At 41.8% G+C, this 16,453-nt stretch overlaps 1 protein-coding gene and 1 pseudogene across 10 annotated transcripts in view; one reads left to right on the top strand and one right to left on the bottom strand.

Annotated features, from left to right (window-relative positions):
* The window catches only part of SNUPN (snurportin 1), a 32,545-nt gene extending 20,205 nt beyond the window's left edge, over window positions 1-12,340 (top strand). For all 9 annotated transcript variants that reach the window (XM_081160948.1, XM_081160952.1, XM_081160949.1 and 6 more), the window contains 3 exons: window positions 6,889-6,966; window positions 8,419-8,499; window positions 10,398-12,340. In XM_081160948.1, the coding sequence (XP_081017074.1) occupies window positions 6,889-6,966; window positions 8,419-8,499; window positions 10,398-10,724 (486 nt within the window). In that variant the 3' untranslated portion in view covers window positions 10,725-12,340. The remainder of the gene's footprint in view (window positions 1-6,888; window positions 6,967-8,418; window positions 8,500-10,397) is intronic.
* A 143-nt stretch (window positions 12,341-12,483) lies between these two features.
* LOC308568287 (axin interactor, dorsalization-associated protein pseudogene) lies at window positions 12,484-13,824 on the bottom strand (annotated as a pseudogene). Its single transcript has one exon. The product of its transcript is annotated as an axin interactor, dorsalization-associated protein pseudogene (transcript).
* Window positions 13,825-16,453: the final 2,629 nt, after the last annotated feature.

The raw sequence follows: 16,453 nt of genomic DNA, 5'->3' as shown, positions 1-16,453 counted from the left end.
CTGTATTCACTAAATGGTACTGGGTAAACTGGACAGATATGTGCAAAAAAATGAAACTATACCACTTAAAGCATAGACAAGAATAAACTCAAAATGGATTAAGAACTTAAATGCAAGACCCAAAAACCATAAAACTCCTAAAAGGAAACATAGGCAGTAAACACTCTGACATTGCTCGTAGTAATATTTTTCCTGATGTATCTCCTTGGGCAAGGTAAACAAGAAAAAATAAACAAATGCAACTACATCAAACTAAACAGTTTTTGCACAGCAAAGGAAACCATCAACAAAACAAAAGGACAACCTACTGAATGAGAGAATGTATTCACCCGTGATACATCCAATTAAGGGGTTAATATCCCAAATTTATAAAGAACTCATACACCTTAACACCAAAAGTCAAACAACCAATTAAAAAATGGGGAGAGGACCTAAATAGACATATCTTCAAAGAGGACATATGGGATTCCAAGATGGCAGAGGATTAAGTGGAAGCTACACTGACATTCTCCCAGGACCAAACTGGAATTACAACTAAAATAAAGAGAAGTCATCCTGAATAATCAACTGAAGACTAGCTGGAGAGCACCCTCATAACCAAGGACATAAAGCAGACATAAAGTCATAGGGACTGGTAGGAAGTGTAGAGGCTCAAGAGAGTTGGCCAGGCTCCCACAGACAGGAGCTGAAAGTCCAGAGGGATATCTCAGCTGTGGGGGATTCCCACTGAGAATTCTGAGGTCTAAACCACAAGCTGGGTTCCCCAACCAAGATACCAGAACTGAAAAAGGTGTTCACATAACATCTTGTGAAAGCAGCAGGGTTTCTGTCTGCCAGGAAGAGATGGCTAGAAATTCAGGCACCCTCTTAAAGGGCCAACACACAAAATTTCATGTGCAGCTGCTCACCTTGGGCTCCAGCAGAGAAAGGGCAGAGTGAAATCAAGCTATGTGAGGAGAATCCAGGGTTGTTGACTATGGAGACAGACCTTGGGTCGCAGCCACCTGGATTCCTGTACTGAGTAATTCCTTCATAGTGCAGAGGACATATTTCTCAGGCATATGTTTACCATCACCACCCAGGCAGCTTTTGCCTGCAGGGGAAGCAATTGCACCACCCTGTTGTAAAAGCCCTCACCCCCAGCATGTGGAGTTTCTACAGCCTGAGGTTCGTTAAGAGACTGAAAAACAATCAGCTTCTGGGTGCTTTGAGTTTGCCTGATTTGCTTCTGGACCTAGGGCTTGGAAAAGCAGACTTTGGTCCTTTCCAAACCCACTTAACCCCTGCAGAGGGAGCCACAAGATGTCGAGTGATGATAGCTCCAAAAAGGGTACTCAGGGCCAGTCACAAACAGTATCTGACATTGGTCCTGCACCAGAGTCCCTCCAAATGCTTGGGAGTCCTAATATATAGATACAAACCCAAACAGGGAGCCCAAATGGGGAGACAAAATAACAAGCCCCAAATGAAAGAACAAGAGAAGTCTCCAAAACAAGAGCTAAATGAAATAGAGATAAGCAGTTTATCAGATAATAGAGTTCAGAATACTGTTTGTAAGGATGCTGAGGAAAGATGGAAACTATGAAGGAAATTTAGAATGGCCTAGCAGAAATAAAGAATACTTTGGAAGGAATAAACAGCAGATTAGTGGATGCTGAGGATCGAATCAGAGAATTAGAACACAGGATAGAAAAAATCATTCAATCAGAGAACCAAAAAGAAAAACAATTAACAGGAGAACAGTCTAAGGGGTCTGTGGGACAACATGAAATGTAACAATATTCACATGGGAATACCCAAAGGGGAAGAAAGTATCCAAGGGGTAGAAAACCTGTTTGAAGAAATAATGGCAGAAAACTTCCCTAACCTGGCCAAGGAAAAAGTCATACAAGTTCAGGAGGCACAGACTCCCAAGCAAAAAGAACCCAAAGAGGCCCACACCCAGACACAAATTAAAATGCTAAGAATTCAAGACAAAAAGAGACTCTTAAAGGCAGCAAGAGAAAAGTAATCTTTTACCTACAAGGAGCTCACATAAGGCTGTCAGCTGACTTCTCATCAGAAACTCTACAGGCCAGAAAGGAATGGCATGAAGTATTCAAGGTAATGAAAAGCAAGGATCTGAAACCAAGACTACTCTATCCAGCAGGCCTATCATTCAGAATAGATGGTGAAATAAAGAGCTTCCCAGACAAAAAAAGGCTAAAGGGAGTGAGTTTCTTACCTCCAAATCAGCATTGAAAAAATAGTAAAGGCACTGCTGTAATAAGAAGTAGAAATAGAGAGAACATAGGCATAAAGAATTAACATCGCAATAGATAAGTACCTATTAATAATAACCTTCAATGTAAATGCTTCAAATGCTCCAAGCAGACATAGGGTAGCTGAATGGATAAGAAAACCTGATCCAAATATGTGCTATCTACAAGAGACCCACCTCAGAACAAAAGACTCACACTGCCTGAAAAAAAAACCTCAAACACTTCTGGAGGACTTTAAGGGAGAGATCAACAGCAATACAGTCATAATGGAGGGCTTTAACACTGCACTGACTTCACTGGAGAGAACTTCCAGACAAAAAATCAACAAGGAAACAGTAACTCTAAATGATGCTAGATCAGATGGACTTAATGGACATTTACAGAACTTTTAACCCCAGAGCTGCAGAATATATATTCTTAAGTGCACATGGAACATTCTCGAATGTAAACTACATGTTAGGACACAAATCAAGTCTCTACAAGTCAAGAAGATTTAAATCATATCAAGTATCTTCTCAGATACACTGCTGGTGGGAATGCTGGTATACAGCTATTATGGAAAACAGTATGGAGTTTCCTCAAAAAATTAAAAATGGAACTGCCATTTGACCTAGTATTCCCACTTCTAGGACTAGATCCTAAGAAACCCGAAACACTAGAAAGAATTTATGCACCCCTATATTCATAGCAGCACAATTTACAATAGCTAAGCTCTGGAAACAGCCCAAGTGCCCATCAGTAGATGAGTGGATAAAAAAGCTGTGGTACATCTTCACCATGGAATATGATGCAGCTGTAAAAAAGAAGGATATCTTATCCTTTGAGACAGCATGGAGGTACTTGAAGAGTATTATGCTAAGTGAAATAAGCCAGTCAGAGAAGGACAAGTATTACATGATTTCACTCATATGTGGATCCCTAATGAGCAAAACAAACCAATGAATAAAATAGATCTAGAGACATAGAAGCATGGGACAGACTGAGGACTCTCAGAGAGAAGGGGAGGGGAGGGAGAAGGTGGGTAGAGATTAACCTAAGAACTTTCATGCATATATGCATAACCCGTGGACACATAACAATAGTGTGGTGAAAGCCTGGAAGGGGGGTGATGCAGGATGGAGAGGATTGGTGGGGGAAAAAAGGGGACATCTGTAATACTTTCAAAGTAAAGATACATTAAAAGGAAAAGAAAGAGAGCATGTGGACGACCAGTAGAAATATTAAAAGATGCTCAATGTTATTAATCATCAGGGAAATGCTAATTAAAACCACAATGATATAACCACATGCCTGTCAGAATGGCTATCATCAATAAATCAGCAAACAACAAGTGTTGATAAGGATGTGGAGGAAAAAGGCACACTTGTGAACTTTTTGTTGTATTGCAAATTGATGCAGCCTCTATAGAAAACAGCATGGAGATTACTCAGATAATTTAAACTAGACCTATTTTATTATACAGCAGTTCTGTCTCTGGGTATTTATTGGTAGAACTCCAAAATACTAATTCTAAAAGATATATACACTCCTACTTACAATAGCCAAGATACCAAGCAACCCAAGTAGAGTATTGGATAAAGAAGATGTGAGACATGTACTAGGCAATATTACTTGGTCATGAAAAAGAATGAATTCTTAGTATTTGTGACAACGTGGATTGACCTGGGAAGTAACATGCTAAGTGAAATAAGTCAGATAGGGAAAGATAAATAATATATGGTTTCATTTACATGTGGAATCTAAAGAACAATATAAGTTATCAAAGAGCACAGAAACAGACGCAGATACAGAGAACAAAGTGATGGTTGCCAGATTGAAGGGAGCTATGGGACTGGCTTAAAAACGTGAAGGGATTAAGAAGTACAAATTGGTCATTACAAAATAGTCACAGGGATGGAAAGTATAGCAGAGGGAATATAGTCAATAATTTTGTAATAACTACGTATGGTGTCAGGTGGGTACTAGACATCAAGGGGATCACTTTGTAATTTATATAAATGTCTATACACTATGCTCTACACCAAAACTAAGATAAAATAATATGGAGTTTCAACTCTAGTTGAATAAAAAGTAAAGAAATGCAAGTTCTCAGACCTACTGAATTAGAAACTATGGGGTTGGTTTATGTTTTAACAAACCTGCAGGTGATCCTCATGCAGGCCAAGTGTGAGAATCATGAGTTATCACCATAGACTGTTTCTTTTCATAGTCATTCCTCAAAGCTAGGTTTCTTTATCTGCTCAGTGGTGGTACTTTGAAACTCTTAACATGCTCCTCATTTTAGCAGTATTCTCCATGATGTGCATTGCTAGGCAATTTTGAGCATTATGTCATTGAATTCCTTACAACATCCCTATAAGGTAAGTACTTTTATTTCTAATCTTACAGATACGGAATTTGAGAGCCACAGATATTAAGTACCTTGCTCCAGTGCAGAGCCAAACCTAAAATTCAGTAGTCATAAATTCAGTCTAGAACATATTTTCCTGTAATTCTGTTTAAGGATATTTTCTAACATGCATTTACAATACATGAATTTGGTAACTAAAACCACCTATGTTCTTATAAAGAAAAGACTGTTGTTGTTTTTTAATTTCCGAAAGCTAAAGTAGGGCAAGAAAACGACATAAGTACAGTAAGGTACATATCAGTGATTCAGAGAATCAAGTAGTTTATGGGAAGTTATAACTATATAATAGTTCCTAATCCTTAGGATTAAAATAAAACAAGGTTGACCTAATGTGATTTGGAGTTGTAGAGCCCTGGTCCCTTTGTATTTTTTTTTAAATATGTTTTTATTGATTTAAGAGAGAGGAAGGGAGAGGGGGAGAGAGAGAAAGAGACATCAGTGATAAAGGAGAGAATCATCCATCGGCTGCCTCCTGCCCACCCCCTACTGAGGATCAAGCTCGTGACTCTGGCATGTGCCCTGACTGGGAATGGAAACGTCACCTCCTGGTTCATGGATTGATGCTCAACCACCAAGCCACACCAGCCAGGCAGTCCCTTATTATTTTTTGTGTTCACTTGGCCAAGTGACATGTCTCTGAGCCTCAGACCTCTCACGTGTAAAATGGAGATAATGGTAATACATCTCACAGGATGGTTGAGCATTAATAAGATTATGTTTGTAAAGTTCTTAGCTTGGAGCTGGACACATAGTAGTTCTTCCATAATAAATATTGGGTCTACTGCTATTAATAATAATACTGGATTAAAAAAAAAAATCATCTGCCTGGCCGGCATAGCTCAGTGGTTGAGCATCAACCTATGATCCAGGAGATCTCAATTCGATTCCCAGTCATGGCACATGCCTGGTTGCAGGCTCGATCTCCAGTCGGGGGCATGCAGGAGGCAGCATATCAATGCCTCTCATTGATGTTTCTATCTCTCTTCCTCTCCCTTCCTCTCTGAAATCAATAAAGATATATATTTAAAAAAAAATCTTCAGGTCTTCTTCCTTGCTGAACCCCACCAACATGGTGTTCAGGCTCTTCATGGAGGTTGGCTGGGTGGCCTACATTTCCTTTGGGGTGCATGCAGGAGGGAGCCAATCGATGTCTCACTTTCTCTCTCTTTGTCTTTGTCTTTCCCCTGCCTCCCTTCCACTCTAAAAATCAATGGGAAAAATATTCTCAGGTGAGGATTAGAAAAAGAAAAAGGCAGCTCTCCTGTAAGCTCCTGAAAAAGCACCTGCTGCTAAAGGTGCAGCTACAGCAGCTTCTGCAAAAGTTTCACTGGCACTGGCTGGTGAGATGTATTACCATTATCTCCATTTTACACGTGAGAGGTCTGAGGCTCAGAGACATGTCACTTGGCCAAGTGAACACAGAAAATAAAATAAAAACGTGATAACTGGCACTGGCTGGCATTGCTCAGTTGGTTGGGTGTCCTCAGCTGCTGGTAAAGGTTGCCGCTTCTATTTCCAGTCAGGGCACATGCCCGGGTTGCAGGCTCCATCCCTGGTGGGGCGTGCAGGAGGCAGCCGATTGATGTTGCGCTTCTCACATCAATGTTTCTCTCCCTGTCTCTCTAAAAATCAGTAAACTATTCTTTTTTTTTAAAAAAAGTGACTATTGTAGGCAAGAAGGCCCCTGCCCGAAGGGTTCCTGCCTAGAAAGCTGCAGGCCAGAAAGCAGCACCTTTAAAAGCTCAAGTGTCTGCCCAGCCGGGAGTGGCTCAGCGATTGAGCGTGGATCTGGGATCCAGGCGATCGGGGTTCGATTTCTGGTCAGGGCACATGCCCGGGTTGCGGGCTCGATCAATGACTCTCTCATCATTGATGTTTCTATCTCTCTCTCTCCCTCTCCTTTACTCTCTCTGAAATCAATAAAGATATATTTTAAAAATATAAAAATAAAAATAACTCAGGTGTCTGAAAGCTCCTCCAAATGCATCTGACAAGAAAGAATGAAAGCATAAGAGGCTATTACAAAAGTAATAAGATCTTCAAAGATTTTATAAATTCTTCCTGACAGTAATGGCAGTAATTTAAGGGAAATGAGGGTAATGATAGAAGGGCTTAGGTCTTCATAAATCAGGTGGCTATTTAGAATGGGGCTTTTTGTTCCTATTATAGTTTGAGATGAGCTGTATTTTATCTTTCTCTTTTCCTTCACTGTGACAGACTGATTTCCGATTCTACTGGATGCATTCAAAGTTACCAGAAGAAGAAGGACTGGGAGAGAACACCAAGCTCAATCCCGTAAGACCTGGGGTTAGGGTTGCAGGATTCTTTACGTGGATTGGTTTGGGTTGGTTTAGTTTGGTCTATTAAATATAATCATTATGAATGAAATTATTATTTTTGAGACAGTACAGCATAATGGGAAGATTACAGACTTAACAGTTATCCAGATCTGAATTCCAGTTTTGGCTTTAACAATTACTAGGATAAGTTAAAAATATCACTTGGCCTTAGTTTCTTCATCTGAATAATAGGATTAATACATATTTTACAGGGCTGTTCTAAGAACCAAATGATAAAAATATGCACGTCTTCCTAGCATGGTACTTATGGTAGGCTCTCAATAAATAGTGGTTGGTGTAAAATGCTAATAACTGCTTTTATTAATAAGGTATTTAGAATTCTAGTACCATGTTTAACAAATTGTAGCATGCATCAGCAGCAATGGGAGGCCTGGTAAAACAGACTCCTAGGCTTCCGCCCCAGAATTTCTGATTCAGTAGGTCTAAGGTAAAGCCTGAGAATTTGCATTTCTAAGTTCCCCCAGTGATGTTGATAATCATGGTTCATGAACATTTTCATAATCTCTGCTCTTATATCTGGGCTGAGTGACCTCATCTAGTCAGTTCCCTCATTTTACAGATGAGATATAGGCTCAGAGAGGGGACTGCCTTCCCCAAGATCCCACAGTACAGGATGATAGTCCTAGTGTGTTTCTTATCCATTCAATGATTAAATATATGACAGCTATTTTGAGGACATTTTATTAGTTAATCCCTGCAGATTGGTGGTTGACTGGATTGCTTACAATATTTTTAAAGGCAATTGGGTAACAGTTATAGGACAATAAACGGGGTCAGTACTTCCAGTGATGTTATCAATAAGGTCCTGGAAAAATGTGCTTTGAGAAAAGGGAACATGGGAGCTGTTCTAAGTGTTCTACATGTATTATCTCATTGAATCCACACAACAACTCTATGAAGTAGATACTTTTATTATCCTATTTTACAGATGGGAGAATGGAGGCATATAGAGATGAAATGATTGGCAGAGCTGGGAGTCAAAGCACTTTGTTACACTGCTTCAGTCTAAAAATCCTTTGCTGGTGTGAAAGAAGTTTAACTAGTCCTTCATTAAAGGCAATTGTCAGAGGACTGGGAGGATAACAGACAATCCCTAAACCTAGCACAGGTTCTCAATCCTGACTACATGTTAAAATCAATGCCTGGGCCTCTCCCAGATCATTTCAGTCAGAATCTCAGGGTGGGGCCTGGGCATCAGTAATTTTTAAGAGTTCGCCAAATGATTCTCTTGTATAAAGCTAGGTTGAGAATCACCGACCTAGTAATTTAGCAGGTAGGTGGAGGGGAGATGGTTGGGAAAGAAGAGACTGAAAACTTTTCTTCTTTGATTACTGGGACAATATTATTTGTAATATGTACTAATTCTTTTTTCTAATTTATATTTTAGTTTAAATTTGTGGGGCTAAAGAATTTTCCTTGTACCCCTGAGAGCCTGTGTAAGGTGCTATCTATGGATTTCCCTTTTGAGGTAACAAAACCATTGTCTTTATTGTTCTGATGTGATTGCAGGACACAGGAGAACTTGGTTAAGATATGTTCTGACTTTGCTGTGTTAAAGCATCAGAAAAGGGCTGAGCCCTGGCCAGTGTGGCTCAGTTGGTTGGTTGGAATGTCGTCCTGTACACCAAAAGGTGGCGGGTTCAATTCCTGTTCAGGGCGTGTGCCAGAGGCAACCTATCGATGTTTTTCTCTCTCTTCCTGTCTCTCTCCCCCTCTCCCTACCTTCCTCCCTCCCTGCTCTCTAAAATCAATTTTTTTAAAAAGAAAAGGGCTGAAAGCTGATTGCTGGGAAGGGATGTACTCACTGTCCTTCAGAGCCTCAGCTCCACCGTACTACATAAGTCAAAATGCCAGAGCTGGGAGGGCCCAGAAAGGACAGCTCATCTAACTCCCCCATTTTACAGATGGAGAAACTGAGGCCCAGATCAGGGTGAGGCTTTCATTCCTATATCGTTCTTTGTCCCTTCCTGCTGTAAGCTTGAGAATCAGGCCCTTTGTGTGACTGCCATGGCTGGTTATAAAGTAAAGGGGCTTCTGTGACTAACAGACCACAGGGGTGTGAACTCCTAATCCTTCCTTCCTGGGAAGAGCAAACAATCCCTGAGTATGTTGGTGCTTGCTGAGCAGTGAAATAGGGCAGGTGACCAACTCGTTCCAGTTTGTTTCCTGGACTTTCCCAGTCTTAGTGTTGAAAGTCTCACAGCTCCAGCAGCTCCTCGGTCTTGGGCAGTGTTTTGTCATCCTTAAATCCTGCAGTTATCCTCTCCAGGCTCAACAAGCAAACTTTCCTTTGCCCATCATACCCTTTAAAATTCTGCCTAGTTACCCACAAGTCTTTGTTTGAACTAGATATAATTTTGCAGAAAGGATAATAGCGTCCCACATGAGAAAATGGCAAAGGCTGTTGCCTTCATTACTGGGAGTCAGTTAAGAAGGTGGTGGCCAGCCAGCATGGCTCAGTGGTTGAACATCAACCTATGATCCAGGAGATAGAGGTTCAATTCCCAGTGCCCGTGTTTCGGGGTTGATCTCCAGTATGGGGCATACAGGAGGCAACTGATCAATGACTCTCTCATCATTGATGTTTCTATCTCTCTCTCCCTCTCCTTTCCTCTCTCTGGAATCAATATAGACTTTTTTTTTTTAAAGAAAAATGAAGGTGGTAAGAACACTATTTATAGCCCTTATACTGTAAGTAAAGTTATAGTAAATGCTTTTTAGAGATGAGTCACTGACTGCCAGGAAAGAAAATTTGGGACTTTCCTATGTCTTTTCATTGAGGAAAACTGAGTTTCCTAGAACATACCTTGCAACAATTTAGGGGGAGGGTTAGGCAGCCACCAATGGCTTGGTGAGCTTGGCTTCTTGATAGTCAGTTTTCCCTGTGCTCAGCAGTCCAGCATCTCATAGGGGCATGTCTAATTCCCCTGCTTTGTTCCTTGTGCAGAACATATACCCCACTGTGAGACTTCTGGATGGTAGAAGTGTATGGGATTTGGGGAGAGAAGACCTGGGTTCAAGTCGAATTTCTGTTTCATACTCACTGTGTGTCTTTAGGGAAGCCCCCAGAACTTTGAACCAGCCCCATCTTGAAAATACCCTCGTGGTGGGTAAGAGGGTGAAGTAGTGGGTAGGCAAGCACCCTGTAAACAGGAAAGTGCTATTTACATTTTTATTTTCTAAAATTTAGTTTTATAGGCCATTTCTTCACTTAGAAAAATTGCATGTGTGAGAAATGAGAACTCTTTCCTCGGCCAGTGATCCAGAAAAAGGATTTGGACCACTAGAGCTACCCTGTTTGTATAGGCTCTCCTGAAAACCTGTGGCCCCAGAAGTAATTTTGATCCTTGATCTCCCTTCTTATAGGTGGATGGACTTCTCTTCTACCACAGGCAGACCCACTACAGCCCTGGAAGTACTCCTCTGGTGGGCTGGCTGCGCCCATACATGGTGTCAGATATTCTTGGTGTGGCTGTGCCAGCTGGGGGCCCGCTGACCACCAAGCCAGAGTATGCTGGGCACCAGCTCCAGCAGATTATTGAGCACAAGAGGAGCCAGAAGGAGGGCATGAAAGAGAAACTCAAACACAAGGCCTTTGACAACGGGCACTATGAGCTGGAGCACCTGTCTACCCCTAAGCTGAAAAGCAATCCCTACAGCCCGGACCAGCCTGGAAGCCTCATGGAAAACTAAAGAAGGCAGCCTCCTTTGGTAGTCACAGGAAGGGACTTGGTCCCAGAATGAAGGTTGGGGAGGAAAACAGTGACAACAGGTGACTTCATTTTAGAGTGGACTTTCCAAAGCCACTCTAGCTGGAAACAGCTTAACTCCTATAAAAAGTGTATCCTGGATCCACAATGTAAATATATGTGATTCTTAAAAAAAAAACTTGTGATTCTTTTTTCTTTCTTTTTTTTTAAGGGACTTTTTATTAACAGGTGTACAGGTATATCTTTCCCCAGGTACCCATGTAAACGTATCATTCATTAAGGTTGCTTTCATGGTTTAAAAGCCAAGAACTTGTGATTCTTAAATGTTAAGACAATCCTGAAGCTTCCTCAGCTCCAACCACCCCCCAAAGCTGGCTACCTAAATCATGACTGTTCAAGTCTTGGCCCATTTCACTCTCCAGTTGCTACTGTTGCTAACATCATTTTCTAAAAGGTCTTACCAGGAACTGCAGTTCCTAGTATTTGAATATCTTCCCTCTTCTTTTTTTTTTTTTTTTTTTCAGTTTTGCTACATTTTAATATTAGGTTTTTGAGGGATAATTTTTTTAGGTTTTGCCTGCGACATCAAACAAAAGGTAGTGAGTGCTCCGCAGGGTAGAGTGCTACCAAGCACCTCAGAGTTTACATGACATAAGAAAACATGGTTCTCGCCCCTTGAGGAGCTTACAGTCTGGGGGGCTGACAACTCACAGTCTAAGTAAGAGTTGAGTGAACAACAGTTATTTAAGGCAATTCCTCATCCCATCCAGCTACTGTGGACTGCACTGTTTCCGAATTAATCTAATCAAGACAAGAGACAAGACTAGATCTGGTTGAGAATTTAGGCTCATAAAGTTTCTGACACCCATCTCAGTAAACAGAATGACCTAACAGACAGCTGAAAGACTAGGTCTCATGAAGTGCAAGGGCAGGACAACTTAATTGTGGTTATTTTAAGAAGCAAACATTGAACAGTATGACGAGTTATTACACTAGTTAAAAAGTAGGCCAAGTGCTGGCCCTGCATTCCCCTCATGCTAGCACTGGTCACTGAAAGTGATATCAAATATGTGGACTGCACGTCTAACCCGCAGAGAGCCCACGCCGGATCTTAACGTTCTGTGTATCAACAGCCCCCTCACCTGTACCATGAAAGTTTTATGCCCCATTAAGTCAAAAGTAATGTAAATAGTCAAATTATAACAAGCAAATGACCTGCGTATTTCCATATGGGTGAATGTTGATATATCTAAATAGAAATAAATGGCAATCCTATCTACCTTTGTAAAAAATAAAAGTATCTCCAAATTTTGCATACTCGTTGTTGTAAGAAGAAGGATGCAGATTTTCAGGTTTCACAATCAGTTTTCAGAAAAACAGCAGTATTCCTGCCATATCATGTTGGCATCGGACTCAAATTATTTTTAGGTTACATGATTTAAGAGACATTACTAACCCATCTAAATATTGTAATTATTCTGGATGGTTCTGCACTAACCCTAGAATCACGACATCACTACCGGAAGAATAACATGACTAACAACATACTCCCATTCAGAACAATCTGGTCATTCTGGAAAAATCACAGCTACAACCTGGGAACACTCCCATATAGGTACTGATCTGGCAAAGGCACACTCTAGGCAGGAAAAGGAGGAGATGGGGGTGAACTTAGGCCATTTCAGAGGAGCAGCCTAGAAATTTCCTTCTTGGACAGCACAACTGGTCCAAACCCTCCAAAGCAGTTTCATATGATCCTACCCACATTGGCCCAAAGTTTGATATTAACTTAAAAAACCAAAAGAGCATAGTGGAGCAGAAGTGAACAGACGTGTAAACTCTAGTACATTCTTATTGCTGTAAGAAGTTTGAAGATGAGCACGTCCTACCCACGACAAGTGTTCCAGGAAGCAGGGCAGTAGTGGTAAATTAGAAAAGACACTATTCATTGCACAATCGATAGAAAAGTAAAAACATGTTTCAAAACCTACAATAAACCTGTATCTGAAGGAGTCTCACATGTCAGTGACGTGCTGGACATGGAATTCTGTTCTGTGCCAGAGTTTCACAATGGACTCCCTCCGGCCCACTGGCACGGGTACGGCTGGCTTCCTGCCTGTTGAAGGGTGAGTATTCTACACAGAGCTACGATGGTTTCTAGTGAGCGGTAACATTTACAGAAGTTCCAGGTTACTCATGTCAGGGTCATTCCTTGTGCAAAGTTTGATGTAGATGGAGATAAAGTAGTTTCTTGGACAGTAATTGCAATTTCCTTTAAAGTCAGTGGATTTCTTGTATAGCTATAGCTCTTACAATGGGCCCAGGTTTGATTTCATCCATCTCCATGAAAGTGAAACACTTGGTACTGGTAAATCTTCTTGGGGGCTTGTAGTGTTCAAATTCAAAGAAGATAGCTGCACCTTTGGTTAATTTTTCAACATGCTTCTGGAACTCAATGTCCACATTAAAATGAACATACATATCTTCTTTTCTTGAAGCCACAGCAGTGTCTTGCACAGGAGTTAAATCTATGCCATTCAGATGCTTCACACTAACTGTGATGTAGGGATCAATGCACTGCCCAGCATCCTTCAGGCTGATTTTCTCAATTCTGATGGTGAGTGACGTCATTCCTGGTTCTGACGGCAACCTTGGTAATAAAGTACCGGGCACTCTAGCAGGAAAGGAATCAGGAGAACCTGCTCCGCACCACCTTCTTGTTCATCTTTGTCAAATTCTAAATTCTCTTCTTCGCCAGGTTCTAAAATTCTTCTTAAGGGGACAAGCTGAACGTCAAACGGGAATTCTTTACTATAGGTAAGAATATTCTTTAGGATTGGGACTGTGTGGACTGTAAAGCTGCACTTCATAATTACAAGCATGTTGCAATTTTGCCTATGGTTTTCTTATTCTTCTGTGAATTCAGAATTATTGTGTTGAGCTTGGGCCTCTTTTTGTAGATGTCTTGCTAATATCTGATACTCGTCTATCGCGTCCACCAGCTGGCCCCAGGAGTCGAAGTCGGCACCTCTTCTAAAACTGGCATCCCAGCGCTGCAGCAGACTCCAGGTCACCTCCGACATAGCCGATCCCCACCCCATCCCCTCCTGCCCCTATCCCGGTGAGGCCAGGCTCTAGAGTGCCATCCTCCCCGGGCCTGGCCCTGACATTAACAGGGCCAGGAGGAACCGCTATGGCCACCACCCCCACCCGCTGAGGAGCCGCCTAAGCTCATTTCTTCCCTCTTCTGAGAAGACAAATGTGATTTTCTTTGGTTTAGACATTGCCAGAGATAAAATGCACATAGTGTTAATTTGCTACTTCAACAAACATTTGAGCACCTTCCAGAAGATAAGCCTTGTGCTAGGCCTCTGTGATATAGAGTAGGTTATGTAGATAGATAGGACCAGTGAGAAAATAAATACACCTGCATATAGAGTGAGTCAAGATGGTGAAATCACTGCTGTAGTGCAGAAAGGCCCATAGAGCCTCGGGGGCTGGAAAAGTAGAGGAAGGTTTCACAGAGAAGGTCAGAGCTGGGCAGAGGCTCAGAGGAGGGACAGAAATGTGCTCTGCGGACAGGGAGGTTAGGAGTTCTTCACAGAGGCAGGAGGGTACACAGTTGTACCCTGCAGGGCAGAGCAGGACTTACTCTGGACCTGAAGTCGGTTCAGCATGGCTGAAGCATAATGTAGGATTGGTGGGGGAGGAAGCTAGAGAGAGATGGACCTGATTGTATTATGCAGAAGTTTTGGAGCCAATAAAGAGCTTTGAACAAGCAAGATCCATTCAGATTTGTGAACTAGAGCTCTTTGGCAGCTGTGGGAATGGAAGGAAGATGGTGTCTGCTCTGTGTTCAGGAAATGTGTCTCATTTCCCATGGCTGTAATCTCCCCACACTGCTTTTCACCTTTCTAGGATTTACTGGACAGAAGAATTTACTATTCCACTCCAGCAGCACTAAGCATCCTGTGGACAAAATTTCAGAGGGATCCAGGTCAGATGTGTGAGCACGTCAGATGCAATTTTTTCCTTTGTGTTGATTAATTCTGGGAACAAATCCTAGCAGGACTTGTGGTTGAGCAGAGCCTGATGCCACAGATTCAGCACACCAGTGGACCTGGCCTTTCTGCTGGGCTCTTAGAGAGCCATTCAAGCAGACCATCAAATCTGAGAAGAATCCTCCTCCCCCACACCCAGTGATGTTCCTGCTGGCTGCAGATTTCAGCATGTCTACAGCAATAAGCTCTTTCCTGAATTCCAGTAGGGTCAATTCTGCAATAGGAGCCTCGTGTTCCTCTTGCCAAGAATCATGTTTTTGGCTGCCTAGATGTTTCGTGTCTTGTTTGATCACCTTCTGAATGCTGTAGTCTGTATTCTTGGCAGTCAGCTGTGACATTTCAGGAGCAGCACATGCTAGTATCAGTGAGACTTGGCTGGACTGTGCCCAGAAATAATCAGGTCTGGAAGGACTATTTCCCCAAAGGACACTCTCTTGAGGACAAATGCAAGAGTCAAAGAACATATCAGCCGAATGTATCACCATATGCAACTTGATACTGTTGAATGGTAGCTGGCAGGGTTTATCTCAGAGGACTGCCACTTTTGTTTTTAACTGAGGAGCCAGTATTATCAATTACTGAATAGAATGTATGTCCTGCTCATATTTATTTGTGAAATGCCACCTGTTGCAAGATGGTTTTGTTATAGGTTACTGTGATTGGATATTAGTTTTCTGGCCATCCTTATGAATAGCTCACAGGTGTGTTTTTTTGTGGAATTATCTCTTCCCCAGGTAATATAGTATGGGTTGGACTGTAATTTGGGGAAATATCTCCCTTAGCCAAGCATTAGGCTCAAGACTAATTTGGGCCAATCACATGCTTCTCACCAAGAATTTGTGTCTTGAGCAGAGGAATGAAAGGAGTGATCAGTAATTCATTCATTCATTTTGCCCAATGGAGGGGAAGGGGGTATTTCTTGCTATGAAACCTGTGAACATCTAGTAAATTCTATCTTGTTTAAAGTAGCAGAGCTAATTTCTGAGCTTGCAACCAAAGAATCCTGATACCACTGCCCAGTGTGGCCCTGCCCTGCTTGCCTTGACTGGAAGACCAGCTTGGCATGAGTTAGCAAGGGACTACTAGTTGAGATCACCTATTTCATCTCAAGTGCCACTGGAACCTAAGTACCTAGAAAAGACCAGGCAAAATAAGTAGTCTTGGTTATTTTAATGTTAGCTCCGAAAAGCCATGCTGGGTTCTTATGCCTGCATGGAAGAGTTGGTGTCAAATCTACTTGTATTTGGCAATGGTTTAGCAGGATAGTAAGAAGCTAGGAAAATTCCTGGACAAGTGGAATGGGGAAACTGAGACAAGAATATTAAACAAGGCCAAACACTTTAAGCAGCTTGCAGCCAGCTTGTGACTTGCAAGAGCTTATCTTCCCCAACCAAGGACATGAGAGCAAATGGTTTATACCCTCCTTAGCTTAAATCACCCTGGCCTGGGAAAATAGAAAACAAAGATCCAATTAGTGCCATTTGTGCTAGCTAAACCCAAGGACAGATAAAGTCTGGGGGACAAACAACAAAACCCCAAAAGCATTTGGATGGTGTTGCTTAGAAAGACAGCTGCTAGAGCATGAGGAGGGGAAGGGAAGAAAAAAGGGAGTTTATGCTCCTCATTGGGTTGAAACTTGGGAGCCATCAAG

Source organism: Miniopterus schreibersii, assembly GCF_964146895.1.
Source record: "Miniopterus schreibersii genome assembly, chromosome: 1".
In the NCBI taxonomy this organism is placed as follows: Eukaryota; Metazoa; Chordata; class Mammalia; order Chiroptera; family Miniopteridae; genus Miniopterus; species Miniopterus schreibersii.
This window is presented reverse-complemented; position numbering and strand designations above follow the sequence as displayed.